Source organism: Podarcis raffonei, chromosome 3 (genome assembly GCF_027172205.1).
Source record: "Podarcis raffonei isolate rPodRaf1 chromosome 3, rPodRaf1.pri, whole genome shotgun sequence".
Lineage (NCBI taxonomy): Eukaryota > Metazoa > Chordata > Lepidosauria > Squamata > Lacertidae > Podarcis > Podarcis raffonei.
In genome coordinates, this window is record NC_070604.1 from 459,650 (window position 1) to 486,589 (window position 26,940).

The following is a 26,940-nucleotide window of genomic DNA, read 5'->3' on the forward strand; positions in this document are numbered from 1 at the left end:
GCAAGCTGACTGAAGAAGAGTTGAAAGTGTCACCCCTGAAGGGAAGGTATTTTCAATCAGAAGCCAGGAGAGTCCTGGAACTCCCTGAGGAACAACCCATGGAAACAGGCAAATGCTCCAGCGGCAACCAAAGGAGCCAAGTTTACCTTTCCAGATGGACAGCAATGTTTGGCTACCCTGCCTTTTCCAGACTCATTCCAAGAGCTGTGGAATGCTGAATGGAAAACAGGGGGACGACACAAACCACAGACATTTCCAAATCAGGGCTTTGCTGTTTGGCCTCAAATCTGGTGTGTATGGACTTTGGGAGTATGGCTGTACCCCTGCTTAGATGATAACCTGATACGAGGCTCATCAAGGGAGCAATGTGAAATATACTCTCAAAACAACCTCTCCTGCTTCCGATCACTGGGTTGCTGTGGGATGAATGCACCAACAGAGAATTGGCCTTCAGGTCTGCTATATGCAATCCCACCATGGTCCCTGCTGCCCAAGGTCCGACTGCTGAGGGTGGAAGAAGTGGTGGTGACATCCACACAGGCCTCCCCCATCTGTCCAGGGTGCTTCCCAGCCAAAGGGTTAGGGTTAAATTTATCTATCTATCTATTGTCAAAGATAATACAGTGGTACCTCGGGATGCGAATGGGATCCGTTCTGGAGCCCCGTTCGCATCCTGAAGCGAACACAACCTGTGTCTGTGGGTCGCGTTTCGCCGCTTCCACACATGCATGTGACGTCATTTTGACCGCCTGCGCACGTGGCCAAACCCGGAAGTAACACACTCCGTTACTTCTGGGTCGTGGCGGAGCGCAACCCGAAAATACTTAACTTGAAGCACATTTATCCTGAGGTATGACTGTACAGGATACAGGATGCACACCAATCTAGTGTCTGGGCAGGTACAGTTCCCCACGAATAACTGGCCCCCTCTCCCAAGTCAAACTCTAGCCCCCTTCCCCCAGGGTACACTCATCAGCATACTGCCAGTCCATGTGCCAGCATCCCTTCTGCATCGGCTTCATTAGAAGGATCTTCTTCAGGGACCATTTGTTCACTACCAGCCAGAACTAGTCCATGAGGCAGCCATACTAATATAAGGTGGGGGACACCTGACTTCCGGGTTCTGGTAATGAGATATGTCGGCTTCCTAAGAGATCGGACAGCCAGTCGTGCCAGTAATTCCCCTGAGGGTAATTAACCCTGACTACCCTACCCCAGAGTGGGGGGGGGGCTGTGCCACCTGCAAACCGTCCGTTATCTGCGCTCCGCAACAAGATGCGGAGGCAGGGATGCTGGGTGATGCCCAAGGCACGAATTTGGCAACCCTCCAAACCCTCTCATCAGCCGGGAGTCCCTGTTTCCTAAAAATTAAAAGATTTGGCAAAAAAACAGGCATGTTCTGAATGGAAAGAGTTAAAAGAAAAATCTGCTAAACTATACAAAATTGGCAGAGCAAGATCAGATATGGTTAGAACAGCTCGGGGTGAGAAGGAAGATGGTGACGGTAAAAGCTCTGACGCAGTAAGAAAAAGGATATCATCAGAAAAAACCTCCTTCAATGGGGGGAGATTGGAGATTTTTTTATTGGAATTGCAAAAGGGGTGTACTTTAAAGAGGATGCATTTACTTGCATGGAATATTGCATACAGTTACATACAGTTTGAGAAGAGAGTGGCGGTGAACTCTGGATGCCTGCCAGCTGTCTGAGCGCCCCGGAGAGCTGGTGTGGATTTTTACAGGGAAACCGCAACTATCTTTGTGTGACTTACTGATTGCCAAGTACACCCTTATAGTACATTTGAAACACCAAAGATTAAAGACAGTGAGAAGTCGCTAATTAATTTCAACCCTGGATGGAAGCCCAGAGCCTATTAGAACAACAATCAGCAGAAAAAGGAGGGGTCATTTTGTGCTTCAAAATATTAAGACTGAGAGCAATGTGGAAAAAGCCCCCTGCGTGATTATAGAAATAAGGAATGGTCAAATAAAACAAGATAGTTATACCAGCGGCTGACTGATCGAGAGAGGAGATTGTCAATATCAGGACTGGAAAATTGTGAAGTAATAAGGAAGACAGCAGAAAAATAAAGGATGGGCATTTAGCTTTTGAAATCCAGAACATGGGAAGTCCCATCGAAATTAATTAATTTGGATAATATAATTGGCTGTATTGTTTTTTGTTTTTGAATGTGGAACGATCTGGTTTGATTTGTTATTAATATGTGTGGTTTTTTTAAAAATGGAAAATGTATAAAAATTATTTACAAAAAAATAATAATAAGATGGGGGACACCTGGCCAACTAGTAGTATATGTGAAAAGGATCTGGGGGACACAAGCTTATCATGAGTCAACACTGTGATGCAGCAGCAAAAAAAGCTAATGCTATTTTAGGCTGCCTCAACAGAAGTTGAGTGTCCCGATCAGGGAAAGTCATTGTACCACTCTATTCTGCCTTGGTCAGACCACATCTGGAATACTGTGTCCAGTTCTGGGCACCACAATTTAAGATGGATAGCAGTGTGTGTACAAGAGGACAACTAGGATGATCAAGGATCTGGAAACCTAAAGGAGCCTGGGTGTGTTTAGCCTGGAAAAGGGGAGACTGAGATGATAGCCATCTTCTAATAACTTAAAGGTTGTCACATGCAAGACGGAACAAGCTTTTCTCCTGCTCCGGAGGGCAGGACTAGAACCAATGAATTCAAGGTACAAGAGAGGAGATTCTAGCTAAATATCAGGAATAACTTTCTGATGTTAAGTGCTGTTTGACAGTGGGAAAAGACTCCACTGGAGGGTGGCAGACAGTCCTTTCTCAGAAGTTTTTAAGCAGATGTTGGATGGCCCTCTGTTATGGATGCTTTATTGGAGATTCCTGCATTGCAGGCGGCTAGACTAGATGACCCTCAGGTCTACAATTCTATGGTTCAATGAAGTCTAGAAGAGCCTTTTTCAGGTCTGAGGAAATAAAATAATGACCACCATTGAAAACTATAACTTTTTGTGCTGGTCACCTTTCCCCACCCTGCAAGTGTCCCTTGGAATGGAACACTCTGGGAAATTTAAAACTTCAAACAGCTAAAATAACTTTCTCTGATAAACCTGGAAATATTTGGCCACTTTTAAAATGATTTTTATTAAAGTTTTCACAATAAAATAAAAAATCTAGAACAAATAGAATTAAAAAGACAAGAGAGGATAGGAGAACAAGAAAATAAATAAAAAGGGGGGGGGGACATAGAGATAAAACACCAAAGAGGAAAAAAAACACCCTTCTGATTCTCTGTCTGATTTTTATCAGAAAAGGATGATTTAAGACATTCAGTCCATGTTAGTATGCATCTTCTTCACTTTCTGTTAGACCATATGCAAAGATAAGAAGAGGTTTTCTTGCTGGTAAAGGAGGGTAGCTGACGATGCTAGCAAACCTCCTTGAGGTTCTTTTTTATTCTTTATTCTGCAGGATCTTTATTCTGGTTTTTGAGACAAGCCAAACACTGAGGAAGGGGGTTCAGTGCATCAGAATGTGTTCAAAATAGAAGAGAAGTTACATGCAAAAGGCAGATGCTATTTAATTTTACAGACCTTTACTTCCTTTATCTCCTTTTTGGCCTTTCATGCTTTCCATGTCTACATGATCCATTTTTCCTGGTTCTCCTCGTAGACCAGCTTCACCCTTTTCACCCTTTGAGCCAGGATCACCTCTGAGCCCCACAGCTCCAGGAAAACCCCTGTCACCTGCAAAAAGCATGCGTTAGTTGAGCACAATTAAGCCTTCATGAATAAGGATATTTTCCCTCCCAGAGCACAGAAAAAACATTCTCAAACCCTCCAAAGAGGCTTGTACATAGAAATGCACAATCAGATTGAAACAGGATTTACTTCCAAGATTTGCACAGTGACAGAAAAAGGCAATCAGTTCTACAAGTACTGAATTCAGGAACAGGTTGCAAAGCAAAATTTGGGAGAGCAATTATGTGGCATCAGGCAGTGGCGGAGCTTCATACTTCGGCACCGGGGGGGAGGGGTGGAGAGCGGCGAGGGGGCCTGGCGCGTGTCCTGGGGGCGTGGCACACCACCTGCGAGGATGCCCAGGGGTGGGGAACTTTTTCCAGCTGGCAAGCTGGATCCTGGTGTAAGGCAATTTTCCTTTGTGATTCTGCAAAGTAAGATCCAAACAGAGCTTGAGGTCAGTGCTGGTCAGCTGATAGGCCTTCAAGCTCTGCTTTGGCAGGGGTCAGGTGCACTATGAGGAACCTCATGAGGAACTCTGCAGCTCAGCCTGTTAAGTTGTGGGCGAACATATCAGACGACACAGCGATTCTTCAAACAGCTCTTCTTTATTCTGAGGCCAGAACTGAACTAAACTGAAGGGCTCAGTCAGCCTGCTTATATAGAGCTCCAGTACCTTGTTACTGTAACAACTTGCTAAAACTATCCAATCACTGAACGTCACTTTCGATCCTTCATTTGCATACAAACTATCCAATCACTGAACGTCACTTTTGATCCTTCATTTGCATAACTTTCTACAGTATCCCCCTGCTGGCCCAGGGTGAGAACTTCAGTACATAACACACCTCCCAACCAAGATAAGGCATTAGTTACAATCGTAATGGTTTCCTTATATACAGCACTACACGTAATGGTTCAATTAGGCACAAAAGCATATCAGTTACATTTCACATACTTAGACCAACAGTGATACATGTCCAACAACATAGTCCTTTAAATAAATTGGGCGCTTGGAAACTCCGCCAGACCGTCAGGGACTGGTCCCCTGGATCCAAGTCCCCTGGATCCGCTGCTGTGGGTGGAACCTCTGCAAGTGGAGTTGGCGGAATGTCAGGCACGGCAGTGGTCTGAGTCTGTGGTAAGTCTGGCAGGCCCTCTGAAGTGGCTTGGTTCGGGTCCACGCCGGCAGTGGACCCAAGAGAGATTTAGGTGGAGCCTCACCATCTATAACTGTCTGTTCTGGATCCACGAGCACAGTTGGGGGCACCACGGTAGTGTCCAAGTCCCCAGTCCTGCGCCTAAGCTGGTCTAAGTGCTGGCGCCACAAGCGCCTGTCTTCGAGCGCCACCTGGTACGAGCGAGGTCCAGTGACTCCCACTACTGTGGCTGGCACCCAAGGAATGAGCTTGCAGGGCAGCAGCTGAAGAAGGAGCAAAAAGGGTTTTCTTGTGTGTGTGTTTCTTTGTGGCTGACTAGCTGCTCTCCCTGTGCAAAGGTCAGAGGGGGCAGGGTTTCTGTTGAGGCAGGTGATTAGCTGTGGGAGGAGCTTATCAGAGCTTGCAGGGCAGCAGCTGAAGAAGGAGCAAAAAGGGTTTTCTTGTGTGTGTGTTTCTTTGTGGCTGATTAGCGGCGCGCACAGTTTGATCCATCTTTTAGATTTAGGGGAGCTAGTCTCAAACGTTTGTTGGGGGAGACCTAGGTTTTTTTTTGGGGGGGAGTTTTTTGTCCTGTCTTCACGCTTTTTCACGCTGTAGCCACCCCCAACGACACGTTCTCAAGATGGAGGGTGAGGGAACAGCTGCAGTCGCCTGCGGTTCCTGTGCAATGTTTGCCATCTTGCCAAAGGTTGCAGGCAGCTTTACCTGCAGCAATTGCATGTTGATTGCCCTCTTAGAAGACAAAGTCCAGCAACTGGAGGAACGTGTAGCTACGCTCCAAAGAATTAGAGAGCTGGAACTCTTCTTGGAAGCAACAGAGCACACCGTCTCCACCAAGGAGGAGACAGGGGACTCCCCTGAGAAGGAGGCTAGTTCACCAACACAGGAGCCAGATATATGGAGAAACGTGACTCAAAGAAGTAGGAGGCCCAGGGTTCGCTCTGATTGTTTAGAAATACACAATTGCTTTGAGGTCCTCTCCCCTAGCATGGAAGACGAAGAGCAGACTCCATTTGAAGATCTCTCCCTCATTACAGTCGATCAGGTATATGAAGACGAGCAGCAAAGTCAGTCCTCAGGGAATGTACAGGCGACCTTGGAACGGACAGTTCACGGAAGAACCCCGACCACACCTAAGAGGAGGCGTGTAGTGGTGAGAGGGGATTCCCTACTGAGGGGAACAGAAGCCGTGATCTGTGGGCCTGACAAGATGTCTCGGGAAGTGTGCTGTCTCCCCGGGGCTAAGATCCAAGATGTAACTTGGACTGCAAGGAATCATAAAACCCACTGACAAATACCCCTTCCTCTTGGTTCATGTGGGAACCAATGACACTGCAAGCAATAGCCTCCAGAAGATCAAAAGAGACTACGAGGCTCTGGGCAGGAGATTGAAGCAATTAAATGCACAAATTGTCATCTCATCTGTCCTCCCAGTTGAACGACGTGGCCCAGGGAGAGAGGGAAAAATAGTGGAAGTGAACAGCTGGCTTCGCAAATGGTGTAAACAGGAACGGTTTGGATTCTTAGATCACGGACTGCAGTTTCTTGAAGATGGACTTCTGGCAAGTGATGGGCTGCACCTCACAACGGTTGGGAGGAATGTTTTTGCCAAAAATCTCAGAAACCTTATCAGGAGGGCTTTAAACTGACTAATGTGGGGGAGGGAGACAGTGCTCCTGAAGGTAGGAGTCTATCAATTGATGAAGATGATCATCCAAATGTCATAGACCAAATGGAGCAAACAGCACGCAGACCTAGTGGTGGGAGGGAAAAATCCATAAATAAGAGACGAGGGGGAATGATTAATGGACTTCAATGTCTGTACACTAATGCGCAAAGCATGGGAAATAAACAAGATGAGCTTGAGCTCTTGGTACAGCAAACTAAATATGACATAATAGGCATCACTGAAACCTGGTGGGATACGTCCCACGACTGGAATGTAATAATGGAGGGATACAATCTATTTCAGAGAAATAGACCAGACAAGAAAGGAGGAGGAGTGGCGTTATATGTCAGGGATGTGTATACATGTGAAGAGATCCAAGATTTAGAACCTCAAAGCCAAAGTGAGAGCATTTGGGTCAAAATTAAGGGAGAGAAGAATAACAGTGACCTCATTGTGGGAGTTTACTATAGATCCCCAAGCCAAACGGAGGACATAGATGATGCCTTCCTGGAACAGATGGCCAAGCATGCAAAAGGAAGGGAGATAGTAGTAATGGGGGACTTCAATTACCCGGATATTTGTTGGATGTCAAACTCAGCCAAGAGCATAAGGTCAAACAGATTCCTCACTGGCCTTGCAGACAACTTCATTGTCCAGAAAGTGGGAGAAGCAACAAGAGGAACAGCCACTTTAGATATGGTCCTAACCAATGATGATGACCTGGTTAGTGGGGTAGAAGTGGAAGGATCATTAGGCGCGAGTGATCATGCTCTTCTGAAGTTTACTATACAGCGGAAAGGAACAGCCAAGCATACTAGGACTCAATTTCTTTACTTTAAGAAAGCCGACTTCATAAAACTTAGGGAAGTGCTGGGTGAGATCCCATGGACAGTAATACTAAAAGGAAAGGGAGTTCATGATGGCTGGGAGTTTGTTAAGAGGGAGATAGTAAAAGCACAACTTGAGGCAATACCAATGAGACGGAAACATGGAAGGTGCCTAAAGAAGCCAGGGTGGCTATCTAAAGAACTTTTAACTGAGTTAAGATTAAAAAAGGATGTGTACAAAAAATGGAAAAGGGGGGAAACCACCAAAGAGGAATTCAAACAAATAGCCAGCACGTGTAGACACAAAGTCAGGAAAGCTAAAGCACAGAATGAACTCAGGCTTGCTAGAGAGGTTAAAAGCAACAAAAAAGGCTTTTATGGGTATGTTCGTAGCAAAAGGAAGAACAAAGAAACAGTGGGGTCACTCAGAGGAGAAGATGGTGAAATGCAAACAGGGGACACAGAAAGGGCTGAACTCCTCAATGCCTTCTTTGCCTCAGTCTTCTCCGATAAAGAAAACAATGCCCGACCTGAAGAATTTGGAGCAAATGATTCAGCAGAGGAAACACAGCCCAGAATAACTAAGGAGATAGTGCAAGAATACTTGGCTAGTCTAGATGTATTCAAGTCTCCAGGGCCAGATGAACTGCATCCAAGAGTATTAAAAGAACTGGCAGATGTGATCTCAGAACCACTGGCAGTCATCTTTGAGAATTCCTGGAGAACAGGCGAAGTCCCGGCAGACTGGAGGAGGGCAAATGTTGTCCCTATTTTCAAAAAGAGGAAAAGAGAGGACCCAAATAACTACCACCCAGTCAGTCTGACATCAATACCAGGGAAGATTCTGGAGCAGATCATTAAGCAAACAGTCTGTGAGCACCTAGAAAGGAATGCTGTGATCACCAATAGTCAGCATGGATTTCTGAAAAATAAGTCATGTCAGACTAACCTGATCTCATTTTTTGACAGAATTACAAGCCTGGTAGATGAAGGGAACGCAGTGGATGTAGCCTACCTTGATTTCAGCAAGGCATTTGACAAGGTGCCCCATGATATTCTTGTAAAGAAGCTGGTAAAATGCGGTCTTGACTATGCTACCACTCAGTGGATTTGTAACTGGCTGACTGACCGAACCCAAAGGGTGCTCATCAATGGTTCCTCTTCATCCTGGAGAAGAGTGACTAGTGGGGTGCCACAGGGTTCTGTCTTGGGCCCGGTCTTATTCAACATCTTTATCAATGACTTGGATCATGGACTCAAGGGCATCCTGATCAAATTTGCAGATGACACCAAACTGGGAGGGGTGGCTAACACCCCAGAGGACAGGATCACACTTCAAAACGACCTTGACAGATTAGAGAACTGGGCCAAAACAAACAAGATGAATTTTAACAGGGAGAAATGTAAAGTATTGCACTTGGGCCAAAAAAATGAGAGGCACAAATACAAGATGGGTGACACCTGGCTTGAGAGCAGTACATGTGAAAAGGATCTAGGAGTCTTGGTTGACCACAAACTTGACATGAGCCAACAGTGCGACGCGGCAGCTAAAAAAGCCAATGCAATTCTGGGCTGCATCAATAGGAGTATAGCATCTAGATCAAGGGAAGTAATAGTGCCACTGTATTCTGCTCTGGTCAGACCTCACCTGGAGTACTGTGTCCAGTTCTGGGCACCACAGTTCAAGAAGGACACTGACAAACTGGAACGTGTCCAGAGGAGGGCAACCAAAATGGTCAAAGGCCTGGAAACGATGCCTTATGAGGAACGGCTAAGGGAGCTGGGCATGTTTAGCCTGGAGAAGAGGAGGTTAAGGGGTGATATGATAGCCATGTTCAAATATATAAAAGGATGTCACATAGAGGAGGGAGAAAGGTTGTTTTCTGCTGCTCCAGAGAAGCGGACACGGAGCAATGGATCCAAACTACAAGAAAGAAGATTCCACCTAAACATTAGGAAGAACTTCCTGACAGTAAGAGCTGTTCGACAGTGGAATTTGCTGCCAAGGAGTGTGGTGGAGTCTCCTTCTTTGGAGGTCTTTAAGCAGAGGCTTGACAACCATGTGTCAGGAGTGCTCTGATGGTGTTTCCTGCTTGGCAGGGGGTTGGACTCGATGGCCCTTGTGGTCTCTTCCAACTCTATGATTCTATGATTCTATGAATGTCCCTCACAAAGTTCTGGGCAAAGACCTGGTTTCCTGGAACAAATGGCCATGGCGCGTTGGCACAGCCTGGGGGTTCGGCCACAGCAAAGTCCAGGTGCACCCGGTCAAGCAGGGACCTGAGGCGGCGCCCCATAAGCAGTTCAGCAGGACTCCGCCCTGTGGCTGCATGAGGCGTGATGTGTTGCACGAACAAGTATTCAGCGACCCGCTCATGCCAGTCTCCCTGGTCCAGGCGCCCCAGCGCCTCTTTTGCCGAGCGCACCATTCTCTCCGCTTGCCCGTTGCTGGATGGATGAAATGGTGCCGTTAGGGCATGGTGGATGCCCAGTCCCAAAAGGTACCGCTCAAAAGTGCCTGATGTGAACTGCGGTCCGTTGTCGGAGACAAGGACATCAGGACACCCATGTGTCGCAAAGAGGCTTCGCAGCACCCGGATGATGGCCTCAGTAGTGGTGGAGGGCATCAGGGCCACCTCCAGCCATTTGGAATAGGCGTCCACCACTACCATAAAGGTCCGGCCGCGAAAGGGGCCAGCCAGATCGATGTGCACCCTCGACCAGGGTGTCTTGGGCGTCTCCCAGGTGTGTCCCTTAGCTGCCGGTAGTGCAGGCCTTGATTCTTGGCACGCTTGACAGGCGGAAACTCAGGCAGTGATGGCATCGTCCATGTTAGGCCACCAGACGTAACACCGAGCCAACGCCTTCATTTTGACGATTCCCGGGTGGCCAATTTGCAGAGCCTCAAGGACGCGTTGACCGAGTCTTTGGGGAATCACGACGCTGTCTTCCCACAGCAGACAGCCGAGATGAGCTGAGAGTTTGTGTTGTCTGGTTGTGAAGGGCTGGAACTCTGATACAAAAGGCCCTTGTGGTCACCCCCTCCACACCCAGTTGAGCACATGGCTGATGGTGCGATCCTGGGCAGATGCGGAGGCCACAGTGGCAGCCGATACAGGCGCTGCCGGAAGATCCTCAATCAGGAGGAGCGATGAAGCAGGAGCCGGGTCTTCCACAAACGCTGAAAGAGGGCAACGGCTGAGGGCGTCGGCATGGCCCATCAATTTCCCTGGGCGATGGACGAGCCGGTAGTGGTAGGCAGCCAGGAAAACAGTCCATCGCCGTGAGAGGACCGGTGGAGTTGGTCGATCACCGGCGAGGAGGCCCAGGGGCGGCTTGTGGTCGGTGATGAGGTCGAAAGTCCTGCCGTAGAGGTATTCATGGAACCTCTTCACTCCAGCCACAAGTGCCAGTGCCTCCTTGTCAAGCTGGCTGTAATTCCGTTAAGTCAGAGATAGCGTCCTGGAAAAGTAGGCGAGCGGTGCTTCTCTTCCGTCTGGAAAACGGTGACTAAGGACAGCGCCGATGCCAAAAGGTGAGGCGTCGCAGGCAAGGACCAGTGGCCTGGCTTCACTGTACTGTACCAGCACACTATCCGATGAAAGGAGAGCCTTGACCACGTTGAAGGTGGCCGTCTCCCGATGACCCCAGGACCAAGGTGTCTTCGTGCTGAGGAGTCGGTGAAGAGGCTCAGCCACCATGGCCTTGTGGGGCAGGAACATGTTATAAAAGTTCAGCAGTCCCAGGAACGCCTGCAACTCTGTCTTGTTCTTTGGGATGGTGGCCTGCTGGATAGAGCGGATCTTGGATGTGGTCGGGTGAAGGCTGGAGGCATTGATAAGATAGCCCAGGAACTCCACCTTTGGAACGGCGATCTGGCACTTCTCCCTCTTTACCTTGAGCCCGGCCTCCTGGAACCTGGTCAGCACGGCGCGGAGGCGCTCAAACAGCTGCTGTTGTGAGTCTGCGGACACCAAGACGTCATCAATATATGGTACCATGCCCGGAAGCCCTTGCAGGAGACGCTCCATAAGGCTTTGGAAGATGCCAGGAGCCACACTCACCCCGAACTGCAAACGGCAGCAACGGAATGCCCCTCGGTGGGTGACGATCGTCTGGGCTTCAGCAGTGGCATCATCGACGGGCAGTTGTTGATAGGCTTGGGCAAGGACCAGCTTAGCAAAGACCTTACCCTCACCCAAGGAATGCAGCAGGTGTTGAACAACAGGAACCGGGTAAGCGTGCTGCTGAAGTGCCATGTTGATCGTGCACTTGTAGTCGGCGCAGATTCTCACCGACCCGTCCGGCTTGACAGGCGTGACAATGGGGGTTTCCCACTTGGCATGGTCAACAGGCTCCAAAACTCCTTGGGCGATCAGCTTGTCCAGTTGTTCGTCCACCTTAGCCTTGAGAGCAAAAGGAACCCGGCGTGGCTTTAGCTTGATGGGGGCAACTTGTGGATCAAGGCTAAAGGAGATGGTCGTACCTGTATATTGCCCCAAAGTGCCGTCAAAAACCTCGGCAAAGTCTTTGACCAGACCCTCAGTCTCTGCGTTAGAGATGCAGTTGATGCCAGTGACTTCCAGGCCGAGGGCATCAAACCAGTCTAGCCCTAGGAGGCTTGGGCGCTGACCTTCGACCACCACCAGTCAGAGCAGGCCCGAAAAATCCTTGAAGGCAATCCGGAACCGGCCAACGCCTACCACGGGAATGTCGTTTCCCTGGTAGTCTCTCAGGTGTACGCGGTGAGAGTCGAGTTGCCTTTTGGACACTCTGGGTACCAGTCTTTTGATGGTGCTCCAAGACATGATGGACAGAGCAGACCCGGTGTCGATCTCCATGTCACATGGAGCTCCTTCAATGAGCACAGTGACGTTCAGCTTGCGTCGCGTAGGCGAGTTGGTTTGGCCAATCGGGGTTCCAGACGGGCAGCGGCAGTTGGTGAGAGTGAAACAGCTTTCCTTGGTGGACTGGAATGAAGACTTGGACTTGTGAGTCGGTGAAGGGGGGGTGTCAGATGGAGCCGATCGGCAGACCTTAGTGATGTGGCCCCTCCTGGAACACTTCTGACAGATGGCATCTCTGAATCGACACTTGGCATGGGAATGGTTGCCTCCACAGCCGGCACATTCCGATTGGCCCTTGGACTTCTTTTGGAACTTCCTGCACTCCCGCTTTGTCTGGTGCACATCATCGTCTTCACTGGAGGATGCCTCATCACTGCTGGCCTCTTCGTGATGCACTGGAACTGGCTTCCTAGCAAGACGTGGGCTGCTGGCCTTGCGGATCTCCTGGGCGGAGCGTTCGGCAGCTTCCGAGGCTACGGCCTCCTTAATGGCTTTCTGCAGCGTGAGGTCTGGCTTGGCGAGGAGACGCCGTTGCAGACGGATGTCCCGGACCCCACAGACGATTTGATCCATCAGGGCATCGTCTAAGTCTCGGAACTCGCAGTGCATTGCAGCCTGTCAGAGGGCGGTGGTGTAGTTGTTGATTGACTCCCCCTCTGCCTGGTTCCGGTGGTAGAACGCATGGCGGGCAGCAATCTTGGACGGCTTTGGTGCGTAGTGGTTGCGGAGCTTCTCTTGGATCGTGTCCCACCGTGTTTCCTGCGCAGGCGCAACAAATGCTCAGGCCGTCTTGAACAACTCAGGCCCACAGAGGCTAAGGAATAGGCCCTGCTTACGCTCCTGTGATACTTGCGTCAGCTCGTTGGTTTGGAGGTAGCAGTCGAACTGAGCGAGGTAGGAGTCCCATGATTCAGAGGCTGGCACAAACGGCAGTAGAGGCACAAGTGAAGCCATGATTCCAATGCCGGCGTAGAGGGCGATGGATGGAACACTGTGCTCTAGCCAGAACAGTCAGCTCTGAATTGGTTCTGTTCAGTGATTTTGCTCAGTGATTCAGCTCAGTTCAGAGGGTGGCTGCATCTGGCTGTGCTCTGATGTCCATCCATCCCACCTTCGTCGCGAGTGTTAAGTTGTGGGCGAACATATCAGACGACAGAGCGATTCTTCAAACTGTTCTTCTTTAGTCTGAGGCCAGAACTGAACTAAACTGAAGGGCTCAGTCAGCCTGCTTATATAGAGCTCTAGTACCTTGTTACTGTAACAACTTTCTAAAACTTTCCAATCACTGAACGTCACTTTCGATCCTTCATTTGCATACAAACTATCCAATCACTGAACGTCACTTTCAATCCTTCATTTGCATAACTATATACAGTATCCCCCTGCTGGCCCAGGGTGAGAACTTCAGTACATAACAGAGCCAATCCCAGCAAGTTTGCTGTTACAGCCTCCTTTGCCAAGGAACAATCCAGAGCATACTTAAAAGATCCCGATTGCTTGTTGGCAGCCAAGACTCTTACCTGTCCCACACCTAACATCACAGATGATGTCAGCAGGAGGGTATTCTGTGACAAAGTGGCCTCCCTGGCCAAAGGGGCACAAGCTGGACCTAACCAGGCCTGTGGACCAGAGTTTCCTCACTCCCGAATTAAACCAAAGGCCTGACTTCACTTGGCCAGTTAAGCTACAAATTGCTCTTACCTTTTTCACCTGGAGCTCCAGAAGATCCTGAAGGACCAGGAGGACCCTGGCTTCCAGGTGTGCCCATAACTCCCATTTCTCCTTTGATTCCTAAACCCAAATTGGAACAACTGTTTACATTTCTGTGACTTTTCTAATACATTGCAATTTCACTCTAATAGTTCTGCCCAGAAGGCTTTATTGCTGAGCTCAGACCAGTTCCATGCATCTATGTGACAATCATCTTAGCTATGTGTTCTATTCCCAGTAAATATTGCATGAACTCATACACTGACATACTTTAAAAAAATAAAAAATAAACTAGACAAAATAAAGTACTGTACATATAGTGTCTCCACTTTCGATTCATAGTCTTTTTCACAGGTTATTAATGTCATGAACATCTTATGGCTGAGAGAAGAGGAGATATTGTTTTATCATTCTATTGCTTAGTACTAATGTGGGATTTGTGTCAGCATCACATAGGTAGGTCTAGACATACTTAAGACAATTTGGGTAATGAGTTACTACTTTTTCATTTATAGTTTCTTTCTCATAAGTGTGTTGGTAGTTACAAAAAGATAAATAACACACATATGTGATTTGTTAGCCACCCTTCACTGTAAGGCTTGGTTACAGCAATATACCATATTTTTCTGTTTATAAGTTTTTTTAACCAAAAAATTAGGTTTAAAATTGGGGCTTGTCTTATACACGGGTAGCGCTGTGGGGTGTTTTCTTAATTTGGAGTCCCCCAAAATAGGGGGCATCTTATACAAGGGGGCTTCTTATACATGGAAAAATACAGCAATTGTACAATTTGAAAACAAGTAAAACAGTTTGTAAAGAATTACAAAAACAAGTAAAAAAACCAACCTGAAGCGAAAACAGCACAATATAAGTTAAGCATAACAGAAGATGTGCGTCCCACAAAAACACCTTTCAGAAATGTGCATCTTAAGCATGTGCCAGAAAATGCATACTGAAGATACTAGCAAGAATTCTGCAGAGAGGACCGTTTAGGGGCTGCCACAGAGAAAGCCCTCTCCCAGGCTGCCATTCTCCACACCTCTGAAGGTGGATGAAGGTGTTTTTTTAAAAAAGAAAACATAAGCTTATTTCTGGGTTTTATTGTTTGCTGCATACCATATTTTTCGCCCTATAAGACGCACCAGCCCATAAGACGCACTTATTTTTTGGGGGGGGGAATAAAGGGGGAAAAATTATTTCCCCCCCGAGCCCCAAAGAGCAAAGAAGCCAAGACAGTGAGCGGGATGGATCCCACTCGCTGTCCTGGCTTCGTTTTTAGCCTCGGGGCTGGGGGTCCGAGAGTGATGGCGAAGTTGCATGCAGCTTCGCCATCGCACCCGGAGCTTGCAGGGCTGGGGAAGCCCAAGCTTCCCCCGACCCCAGCCCCCAGAATGGGTCCGGGAGTGATAGCGAGGTTGTGCAACCTCACCATCGCTCCCGGAGCTTGCTTGCGGGGCTGGGGAAGCCCGAGCTTCCCCCGTCCCCAGCCCCCAGAACGGGTCCGGGAGCGATGGTGAGGTTGTGCAACCTTGCCATCACTCCTGGAGCTTGCTTGCGGGGCTGGGAGCTGGGGAAGCCCGAGCTTCCCCGAACCCAGCCCCCAGAATAGGCTGTTGCCCGCAAGCCTTGCGTGCCCGGGGGGAACTCCCCCTGGGCGCGCAACGCTTGCAGACACCTGCGCGAAGCACGGGGCGTCCTCCGGAGGGCGCCCCGTGCTTTGGGCTGCAGGCTGCCGCCCGCAAGCCTTGCGAGCCTGCAGGAACTCCCGCTGGGCTCGCAAGGCTTGCAGATAGCTTCCTGAAGCCTGGAGAGCGAGAGGGGCTCTCCAGGCTTCAGCGAAAGCCTGCATTCGCCCCATAGGACGCACACATATTTCCCCCTCATTTTTGAAAGGGGAAAAAGTGCGTCCTATAGGGCGAAAAATACGGTATTTATTGGGTTAAATTATATTTTGAATAGTTTTATTTTCTTTATCTAGATTAAAACCATATGCTTTCTTATTGTTTTAAATGACTGGAGCATTGAATGGCAGGATATAAACTATTCAACCAACAGAATGAACCAATATAATTGAAAATATGATTTGTTTGAACTTTGTATAATTTTTCATTTGTATGGGATGCTGAGTGTGCTCATAGTTCCATTGGGATGTGAAGTTTTTACTGAATTTGCCACTTCTTACATGACATTCAGGTTCTAGGATGCCTGCTTTAGATCAGAAATGTAGAAAGTAGCTACAAAGAATAGGCATAAATGCAAGGTTTCCCCCACTCATATTTATGAATTACATAAGCAGGGTCAGGGAAGTAGCCAGTGTAAAATGGACTACTGTGAATGTACCGTATTTTTTGCTCTATAAGACTCACTTTTTCCCTCCTAAAAAGTATGGGGAAATGTGTGTGCGTCTTATGGAGCGAAAGCAGGCTGCGCAGCTATCCCAGAAGCCAGAACAGAAAGAGGGATTGCTGCTTTCACTGCGCAGCGATCCCTCTTGCTGTTCTGGCTTCTGAGATTCAGAATTTTTTTTTCTTGTTTTCCTCCTCCAAAAACTAGGTGCGTCTTGTGGTCTGGTGCGCCTTATAGAGCGAAAAATACGGTACATCTCTTGAAAACAGCTTAAAATTTCAAGGGCACTTCACTCTGAAACCCTTTGACAACATCCTAATTGCTCTTTGTTTTTCATGGATTTTTTGTTTGTTTGTCAGGCATGCATGCATTTCTTTTTCAAGCATGATCAAGATACTCAGTACTTTGTATCCCTTTGTATTTTTGAAATGAAAGTGCTCTAAACAAAGGAGAAAAAGTACAGAGTTCCATTTCCTTCTTTCTCATGATACTCCTTATAGAACCACATGTTTCACTCTGTAAAAGAGAGGATAATATGACAGACAATAAATAGTCACTGGAAGGAAGGAAGAATGTGTACCTGGGGCACCAGGGCGCCCTTCTTGTCCTTGTGGGCCAGGCAGGCCTGGCAGCCCTTGTAATCCTGGCAGCCCCGGAGATCCTTGGCTACCTTTATCTCCTTTGGACCCTGGCATGTCTAGCCCAGGAACACCCGGGTAGCCTCTTTCCCCTTTGCTTCCTGGAGGTCCTGCAGTAATAAAGAGAAAATGATACAAAGTGGCTCTTGATAATAAAATGTCCAACACAAGTAAGAACAAATGACACACGGCTCAAAAATGTGGATGGGGGAATCCTTGCATTTGGATTAATCGTTCTACCCTATTCATTTTTGTTCTGCTACTATTCATGTCAGGTTACTGATGAAAGTTAAGAACCTTATAATGCAACAATTATTTTAAAAAAAAATTGTACAAACTTTCATTATTCAAGAAATAATAATGAAACAAAACTTGACTTTTCCTAAATGAAATCTTCTGTCAAATTTGAATGTATTGTTTTAGAAGAATACTAAGACTGCAACCCTGTACACAGTTTCCACTGAATTTCTTCGGCGATCATTTCTGGCCAAGTAAGATAGTTTTCCATGAACAGTGAGTCCGTAAGTGACTGTGGAGGTCATTTCTGGAAGGCTAAGGACTACTGCAATACTATAACTCCATGCATGTCTACTCAGACATAAGCTGCACATTGTTCAATGCGACTTACCCTCATAGGAGGAGTACATAAACATTCTAAAATCAATCATCCTGCAGTTTTATTCTGATTGCTGACAAAACTCAGAAACATAAATATACACATAGTTCCTTAAAAAGAGAATTGCACAATGCACATCCAAATGAATGTATTTTGTTTAAATGTATGTTACACTGTACATCTTACAAACATAAATGGAAAGGGAACAAATACAAAAGGAACAATTTACCTATTGGTCCCGGAGGACCAGATTGTCCTGGAACCCCAGGAGGGCCAGGAGGGCCTATTCCTGGTAAACCGGGGGAGCCCTGTAGACCTGGTATTCCAGAAGGACCAGGGTCACCTAAGTGGAAAATCAAACAGTGGTAGCAAGTTAACTTGGGTATTACTAGTTACAGGTAGGTAGCCGTGTTGGTCTGCTGTAGTCGAAACAAAATAAAAAAATTCCTTCCAATAGCACCTTAGAGAACAACTAAGTTTGTTATTGGTATGAGCTTTCGTGTGCATGCACACTTCTTTAGATACTAATTATTACTAATTAGTATACTACTTATTACTAATTAGAAAGATTATTTGCCTTTGACTCTTTACCCGCTGCTTTTCAGGAGAAGAAACAGTTAAGGAGTAAGCCCTACACAAATCTGGAGTAGAGCCCCTAAGGTGGTTGGATGGCACCTTGTACCCCTCCTCCTGGCAACTTCTGCAGCCAAGCTGGTACCAAACACCTTGCTCTGCTTTCCTTTGGACCACAGCAGTGAGACCAAGATCTCCATACACTCAGGTCCTCCATATACACTGACCAGGCTTGCACCCCAGGGAGGTTACTTTCGTACTGCAAACACAGCAAAAACAATGCAGGAGCTACCGGTCTCTGCAGCCACAGTAGGTGCTTTTCCAGCAGTTTGACTTCACCCCAGAGATGCACTCCATTGTATCTTGAGATAGACGAATGTCAACAACAACTCTTTGTAGAATGAATGAGTGAATTATTTATTTCATTTATGAAATGCTTCCCATGAGGTATCCCAAGTGATTTACAATACTCCATATACCCTCAATGTCACTAACACTAAAACCTTACAAACATTTATTTGGGAGTCCCTTTTAATTTAATGGAACCTACAACTGAGTAAATCTATTGTATAGGGCCAACATGGTGCTTCCATTGTTGTATTTTGAAAATCATTTTTTTAAAAAATAATATTTATTAAAGTTTTAAAGGTTACAGAAAGAAAAAGTAAAAAACACCATTTTAAACAAAAACAATACAACACATCACAATAAGGAAGAAACAAGGATGAGAAAAAGAAAGAAAAAACAGAAAAATAAAATCCATTAAAAAAAGCACACAAAAAAATACAGCGAATCTTCCCATAACTTATCTTTCATTAGCTTATTTCCTTGACCTCCTCACACCTCCCTTTTTTGTATTCTAGTTCGATTATCTGTTTCAGCAAATCCTTTCCATCTTTTCAAATTTTTGTCCTGTAATTTATCTTAATATAATGTAACTTTACTTTCCCTCCTTTCACCAATTAACAGTCAGTTTTTTCCTAATCCTTTATAACATTTCTGCTAAAACCACATAGCATCATTCCAACATCCTTCTAACATTCATGTATTTTGAAAATCAAATGGGAGAAAAGACTTCCCTGAAGTGAAGAAAGGAGAAATAACAAGGAGAGATTGAGAGTAATGTGGGAAATAAATGAGGTATAAGGCCACCCAGGTTATGTTTGGCCATAAATGTCACCTAATGTGAATTATTGACGCAGGGGGAAAACCCTGCATCATAACAATTTAGCTAGTAATGGCAAAAAGCTTACCATGGGATCCTGGCTGGCCAGTCACACCTGGAAATCCTTTTTCTCCTGGTATGCCAGGTAAGCCTCGATCACCTTTTGATCCAGGAAGGCCATCTCGTCCTTGTGGACCAGGAAAACCTTTAGGGCCTGGGAGACCTAATCCAGGTTCACCCTTAACGTATTAGAATAATCAGACGTTAATAAAATGAAAGCAAGCATCCCATCAACAAATAAGGACAACACTGCAATCCAGAGAGGATTCTTACACAATCTGTCTTTAATACCATAGACCATGGTGTCCTGGATCAAGTGGTGTGTAGGAAGGGCACTGGAGGCACAGTTCCTCCTTGCATGGTTGAGTCCAGTGAGTAGCAAGAGGAGAGTGTTCTTTGGTTCCATGGCACTTGTTCTGTGGGGTTATGCAGGGCACTATTTAGTCTCTACTGCTATTTTACAGTGGTGGATCCTGAGAAGATGGAAGCTCTGTGGGCAGGTGATTCCTGGGTCTGGAATGGTTGGACTAGTTGCCCATTCCAGATTGGATTGCACTTCTTAAAGAACAGGGACGCAACTTGTGGGGAGGTCCATCTTTGTCATTAGAGGGCCAAGTGACCTAGGACTACATTTGCCAGCCGCATTTTGTATGCCACCTATAGATGAATCTGAATTGGGATAACCTAGCCGCTGCAGTCCAGGCATGGCTATCCATGGATTACTGCAATGTGCTTTATGTGGGGCTGCCCTTGGGCCTGCTCTGGAAGCTCCACCTAGTGCAGAATGCAGCTGTGAGGCTGCATGATCGGGGTAAATTCCATCAACATATTTTTGTAAACCACTTTGAGGGTTTTCTCTCTCTTTTTACAATTTCTCTCTCTTTTCTCTCTCTTTTCTCTCTCTTTTTACAATTAAGCAGTGACCTCTGCTAAACATTTACACCGTCTGGCTATATTTTACTGAGCCAGGTCCATGTTTCTTGTGTAAAGTCCCAAATGACTTGGGTGCACGATACCTTATGGCCTGACAAGAGTTATATCTTGGCTCGATTACTGAGATAATCCAGTGGAGCACTGCTACTTGTCCCCCCTTTACAGAGGCTTGACTGCATTCAGCTAGAAGCTGAGCACCTAGTCTAGCCATTTCTATGCAGTGGAAAACTCTTCCATCAAAGATTCAGCAGGCATCCTTGTTACTGACTTTCAGATGTCTCTTTAAAACCTTTTTATGCTGACAAGCTTATGCAGCTTTTTAAAACTTTCTTGTTTTGAATTACTATTTTGTATTGTTTTTATGTTGTTTTATTGTCGACTCACAACTTGCACAGGGGTCATGTTCCAGGCATAGCATGTAAAGCCAAAATGGTATATTGTCGCCCCCAAATGGAACACCCAACGGTTATTACCCCACCCCAAGCAAGGGGCCATCTGACATCTCAGAAGAGTCTCCCAGAGTCAGTAAGCAAGGTGGAGAGCTTAAAAGCTCTTTTGGCACCAGGAAAACCTGGTGTAAAAGCTTTTAAGCTTTCCATGTGTTTCATTTGTGCCAGCCAGTCATACGCATGTAAAGCTGAAACTGCAAATTAAATGCATGTAATTTGCATGTATATGCCTAAAGTCAACGTGCAACACATGTATAAAGAATATATATATATTCTTTATGAATTAGCAGCATACGAATATAAATCAATAAATATTATTTAGGGGATCTTACAGCAACATTTAATTCAAATGCTAATATGCCAAAAATCAAAGTAATTGGGCATTTGGATCATCCCCCAAAATATAAACCTATTCCAGGATAACTATACAAAAACTTGGTTGAACATTAAAAAAAACACACACACAAAATCCACACCTTGAAACCTGGAGTAGGCTGAAGCTTTCATTTCTGGGGATTTCCACTATAAAGATGAATGTCCTCACCAAATTAATATTTTTATTTCAAATGATCCTAATACTGGGTGAAGCAGGCTGCCTCAAGACATGACAAAATGAGATCTCCAAGTTTTTATGGGAAGGGAGAAGACCCAGAATCAAACACCTAATTTTAATTGATATAAAGGACAGAGGAGGCTTTTCCCTGACCGATCTGAAATTATACTATGAGGCAGCCTGCTTCACTTGGTTAAGGTAAAGGTAAAGGTACCCCTGCCCGCACGGGCCAGTCTTGACAGACTCTAGGGTTGTGCGCTCATCTCACTCTAGAGGCCGGGTGCCAGCGCTGTCCGCAGACACTTCTGGGTCACGAACTGGCACCAGAGCAGCACACGGAAACGGCATTTACCTTCCCGCTATAAAGAGGTACCTATTTATCTACTTGCACTTAAGGGTGCTTTCGAACTGCTAGGTGGGCAGGAGCTGGGACCGAACGATGGGAGCTCACCCCGCCACGGGGATTCGAACCGCAGACCATGCGATCGCAAGTCCTAGGCGCTGAGGTTTTACCCACAGCGCCACCCGCGCCACCCGCCACTTGGTTAAAGGAGTGGTGTATTTTGCAAGACCCGGACCTCCTAGACTTGGAGGGTTTTGATAATCGATGGGGATGGCATGCATACCTAATTTATGGGACAGCCAAAATACATAGAAATTTTACAGATCATATGATCAGGAAATTTGTTAGAACCCAAAGTCCCATGGTGGACATCTCTAACAGAAGCCTCTTCAGTGAAAAGGAGAAATCTGGCCTACATATAAAATACTCTTAAAGAAAGAAGACAACCAAATAAAACTAAAAAGCTTTGAGGAACTAAGAGAGTATATTTCCGATTGGTTACAATACCATCAAATATTTGAGAAATTTAAATCTGATAAACAAAAGGGTTTTGCAACAGAAATTTCAAGATTTGAATCTGAGCTAGTAAAGCAAAGCCCTCTCTAAAATGTACAGCGGCTATGGTCAAGTGGTCGCAAGACTTCGGGTATGCAATAACTATGTCCCAACGGGAAATTTTTGGAAAAATAATTGGAAGTTCACAGCTTGTTATACTCTAAGAGAGATTTTTTAAAAAAAATGCAATATCAATGATATTTAATGCCCTGGAAACTTTCTAAGATGTATAAGTGTGTCCTAAGCAACTGCTGGAGATGTGGAGAAAAACCAGGCACTTTTTACCACATGTGGTGGCAATGCAAAGAAAATTAAGGCGTTTTGGGAAGACATCCACTTAGAATTGCAAAGAATGTTAAACATCTCCTTCGATAGAAAACCAGAAACTTATCTTCTGGGAATTACAGGTTTGGACACTCCTTTTTTTAAAAAAAAGGATATTGTCAGAGGTTCAGGAGCAGAAGAGCAGGGGAGAGAGCAAATAGAGAGCGGAGGAGAGGAATCGGAGGGGAGCGTAGGGGAATATGACAGTGGACCGAGAGATTCCATGAGCTTCTCCAGCGAATCTGAAGATTCCCAGGAGGGGGCGCCTATGGTAAGGGCGAGGCGAATCCCAGAGGGGACGATCCATAAACAAGGAACCAGAGGGGAGTCCCAAGGGAGTAGCGGAGCAGTAGGGCCAGTTCCCCCACCAGAGCACAGTGGGGGGGAAGAGTCACGTGAGTCAGGGCCAGCTTCTCCTCCATCGGGGAGTGGGGAGACGGAGGGAAGACCAGGTCCAGCTAGCCTCCCCGAAAGGGGGAGCAGTGACACAAGTGTAACGGTCAGAAGGAAAGTGGGAGGCTGCGCGCGCGCGCCAAGTTCAAATGTGGAGGAGCGCGGGACAGCAGAAAACCCGGATTGGGAGCCAGGTCCTAAAGCCCGAAAGAGGGTGGGGGAGGAGTCGGGAGAATCAGCGTCAGAAGAATCTCGGAGGGCTGAGACTCCGACTAGCAGAAAGACCCAGAGAAAGAAGGAACAGAGGAAGAGGTGGAGTAAGGCTAGAATCTTAAGCTGGTGTCAGGGGGGAGGAGACTCAGATGGGAGTTCTACGGTCTGACGGATAGATGTAGCGTTGCGCGCTGCGCGTCTAGAGATGAGACTGAACTTCAATAAAGACTTTTAAACTTGAGCAAGGAGCAGCGTTGGTCTTGTGTGAGCTGGGACCTTGGGCAGCGCTGACAGATATATTTTTATATGCCATGGTTGCAGCAAGAGATCTAATTGCTGCAAATTGGAAATCTGATAAACTTCCATCTACGCAAGAATGGATGCAAAAACTGACTGAATAGGTGGAACTAGACAGCTTATCTGAAAAAATAAAGAATAAACCAAAACAGACATTTTTATCAAAATGGGAAGTCTTTAAAATATATTTGAAAAATATTTACAGTAGCTTGAATTCCGTTGCACTTGACTAATTTCAGTAGTACCCTTAAGAACAATGTGAGACCTAAGACAAATTAAGAATTAGTTAAAATATGATGAGTTTGTATTGGCAGCAAGTTATGTGTAATTGAATTAAGAAGTAGATGGGAGGTCCGGCTTATAGTTAAAAGATTATTTTTCACTTTAACGTTTTGTGTTTTTTAGTTCTTTTATTATGATTTCTACTTGTTTTTCATTTGGTAACGGTGTAACTGGTGTTTTCTTTTTTTGTGTATTAATAAAATATCAAATGCGAATGATAAATATGTCTAATAAGCTAAAAAGTAAAAACTTTATGCCATTCCCACATCACTGGTTAATCTACTGTGATGTTATAGAATAATAATGAACTTTGTAATATCACAGAACCAAGGTGCCAGCAGAAGAAAGTTCTCATACAGTTTTGTGAGGGGGATGAAGAATTGATTTGGAAGGAATAAACATTTCACATAGGATGGGAGAAGATGCATCATGTCAGCAGAAGAGGCTAATGGAGATAGCAAGAAAGGTTCAGAAATTAAACAGAAAAAATTGAGAAGAAGTTGCCCTCTTGGTAGTTCCACACTAGAGGAAGTTCAGGGGTGGTGGCCCAGGAGATGGCATTATTAGTGGGAGTCCCTAAGCTGTGGAACTTCCTCCCTAGAGACGTGTGTCTGGCACCTTCCTTATGTAGCTTTTGACATGTGGTGATGTCCTCTCACCTTTGGCACTATATGTGTATGTGAACTCGCCGTGCTATCTTGACTTAAAGTTGTCATAATTGATTTTAATATAGTATTTTAAAAAATTGTTTTAACCTGCCCTTGGACCTCATGGTGAAGAGTGGATAAGAAATCAAATAAAAAAACAGTTTCCTTCCTGCCCTCTAGCCGCAAAGTCCCTGCCAAAAAAGAAAAAGGAAAAATACAATTGTGCATGAAATGGAAGAGCTCCAACTCTGCCCGAATGAGATAGAGCTGGTGTCAGATGACACCCCCACCGTCCGGAGAAACACCAAGTATGCCTGAATAATCCAGGGGAGAATGTCAAGCCATGCATTAGCAATGCCTTCCTGGAGTCTCTACAGAGGATGGCCAACGTCTGAACCTCCATGACTGCTAGTACCTGCAGCTATAATTGGTAGAAGTTAGATGAAGCTCTTAATAAATACCTTTTGTCCGTGTGACCCTTGTGCACCTGGTAACCCTGGAGAACCGGGTTCTCCCTTTTCTCCAGTTACACCTGGTGGGCCTGACTGACCAGGAAAACCTACAAAATCAAAGACATGATAGTACGGCTCAATACGCAGTTATGTTAGAAACCCAATTTTTAAAAATACAGGGAATGACTGGATTTGAAAGCAGTAATTTTAATCTGTTTTAGTATTTTAACTTGTATTTTTAAAAGTAGGGTTGTAAATATTTATTGCTTTTACTGTTTTATCTTTTGTAAACCACTTCAAGTTGTTTTTTTTATAATCAAGCAGTGTATAAATTCTATTAAATAAATAATAAAATAGAGAGGGTGCTTGGTATCTGACGGAGTACCTACTGCTTCTACATCAACATGCTCCTTTTTAAAGACAGGGACGGGGAACCTTCCCCCCCCCCGCCTAGAAGAGCAATCTGCCAGGGCTGCATACCAGTGGAGGGTGAGACCAAAGCTAACCCACACTCTTTGGCTACTTTCATACATCACAATAATGGACTGATGTCTTGCCTCGGTAATGGACTGGATGAGAGCCAACAAAGTGAAGTTCAATCCAGATAAGACAGAGGAACTCTTGGTGGGTGCTTCCCCAGACCAGATTGCTGGAATGTGGCCTGCTCTTGAGGGGGTTACGCTCCCTCTGAAGCTTGGAGGTCCTCCTGGATACTTTGCTGTCACTTGAGGCTCAGGTGGCCTTGTTGGCATGTTCGGCTGGTGGCCCAGCTGCACCCCTATCTGAACAGGGATATCCTAACTTCTGTTGTCTAGGCTTTGATAACCTTTAGGCTGCATTACTGCAATGTGTTATATGTGGGGCTGCCACTAACGATAGTTCAGAAACTTCAGCTGGAGCAGAACTCGGTGGTCAGGTTGCTCACCATGGCAAGACAGTTTGAGCATATTATACCAATCCTGGCCCAACTGTACTGGCTGCCAATTAGCTTTTGGGCCCAATCAAAGTGCTGGTTTTAACCTATAAAGCCTGAAATGGCTCAAATTGATCTGGACTCAGTGTTCATCATCTGAAGCCTCTTTTTGTGTGCCTCCGCCACGTGAGGGCCAGAGCGTGGCAACACAAGAACGGGCCTTTTCTGCAGTGGCTCCCCGTTTGTGGAATGCTCTTCCACAAAGGTGCCTTCCTTATATATCTTTATATAGCTTATCACCGATGTCTTTCCCACTAAAAAACGTGGAAAATGGCCTTTCCTGTCAAAGGAACAACAACCATTGCATCACTATCCCTCAGTAAGCCTCTTGCTTCACTGGGTGTCTGCAACAGTGGTAGACACGTTAGCTAAGATCACTGAACTGACTAGGAGAAGAAATGAGCTTTGCTGGCAAGACAGATCTCTTTCCTTCAATCCTGAGCCACTTCTTTCTCCTGTTCAACAAAGACTGTTGGCTTTCATACAAAGGGGGAAACAATCAGTGAAACGAACACTTCTGACAGGGAGACTGAGCAGCAAGCTTTGCTGCAACACAATCCTGTCAGTCCCAGCTGCAATGCAGCTTAAAAAATCCTCGTGCTGGCAAAAAGGGGCCAAATATAAAATGTAAATATGAAAAAGGAGAAAAAACAGGGACAAACAGTAAGAAACTTTTCTCTTTTCTTTTCAACAATGGGAAACAGGGAAGGGATCTCCTCCGAACCCAAAGGATGCTCATCAATGGTTCCTCTTCATCCTGGAGAAGAGTGACTAGTGGGGTGCCACAGGGTTCTGTCTTGGGCCCGGTCTTATTCAACATCTTTATCAACGACTTGGATCATGGACTCAGGGGCATCCTGATCAAATTTGCAGATGACACCAAACTGGGAGGGGTGGCTAACACCCCAGGGGACAGGATCACACTTCAAAACGACCTTGACAGATTAGAGAACTGGGCCAAAACAAACAAGATTAATTTTAACAGGGAGAAATGTAAATTATTGCACTTGGGCCAAAAAAAATGAGAGGCACAAATACAAGATGGGTGACACCTGGCTTGAGAGCAGTACATGTGAAAAGGATCTAGGAGTCTTGGTTGACCACAAACTTGACATGAGCCAACAGTGTGACGCGGCAGCTAAAAAAGCCAATGCAATTCTGGGCTGCATCAATAGAAGTATAGC

The 26,940-nt window shown here is 45.9% G+C and overlaps 1 protein-coding gene across 1 annotated transcript in view; it reads right to left on the minus strand.

Annotated features, from left to right (window-relative positions):
• The window catches only part of COL4A1 (collagen type IV alpha 1 chain), a 168,892-nt gene that overhangs the window by 41,601 nt on the left and 100,351 nt on the right, over positions 1-26,940 (minus strand). Inside the window, exons 29-34 of the mRNA XM_053380246.1 lie at positions 24,793-24,890; positions 19,371-19,521; positions 17,774-17,887; positions 16,871-17,038; positions 13,936-14,025; positions 3,585-3,737 (exon numbers count right to left, since the gene is read on the minus strand). Coding sequence (XP_053236221.1) covers positions 3,585-3,737; positions 13,936-14,025; positions 16,871-17,038; positions 17,774-17,887; positions 19,371-19,521; positions 24,793-24,890 — 774 coding nt within the window. The remainder of the gene's footprint in view (positions 1-3,584; positions 3,738-13,935; positions 14,026-16,870; positions 17,039-17,773; positions 17,888-19,370; positions 19,522-24,792; positions 24,891-26,940) is intronic.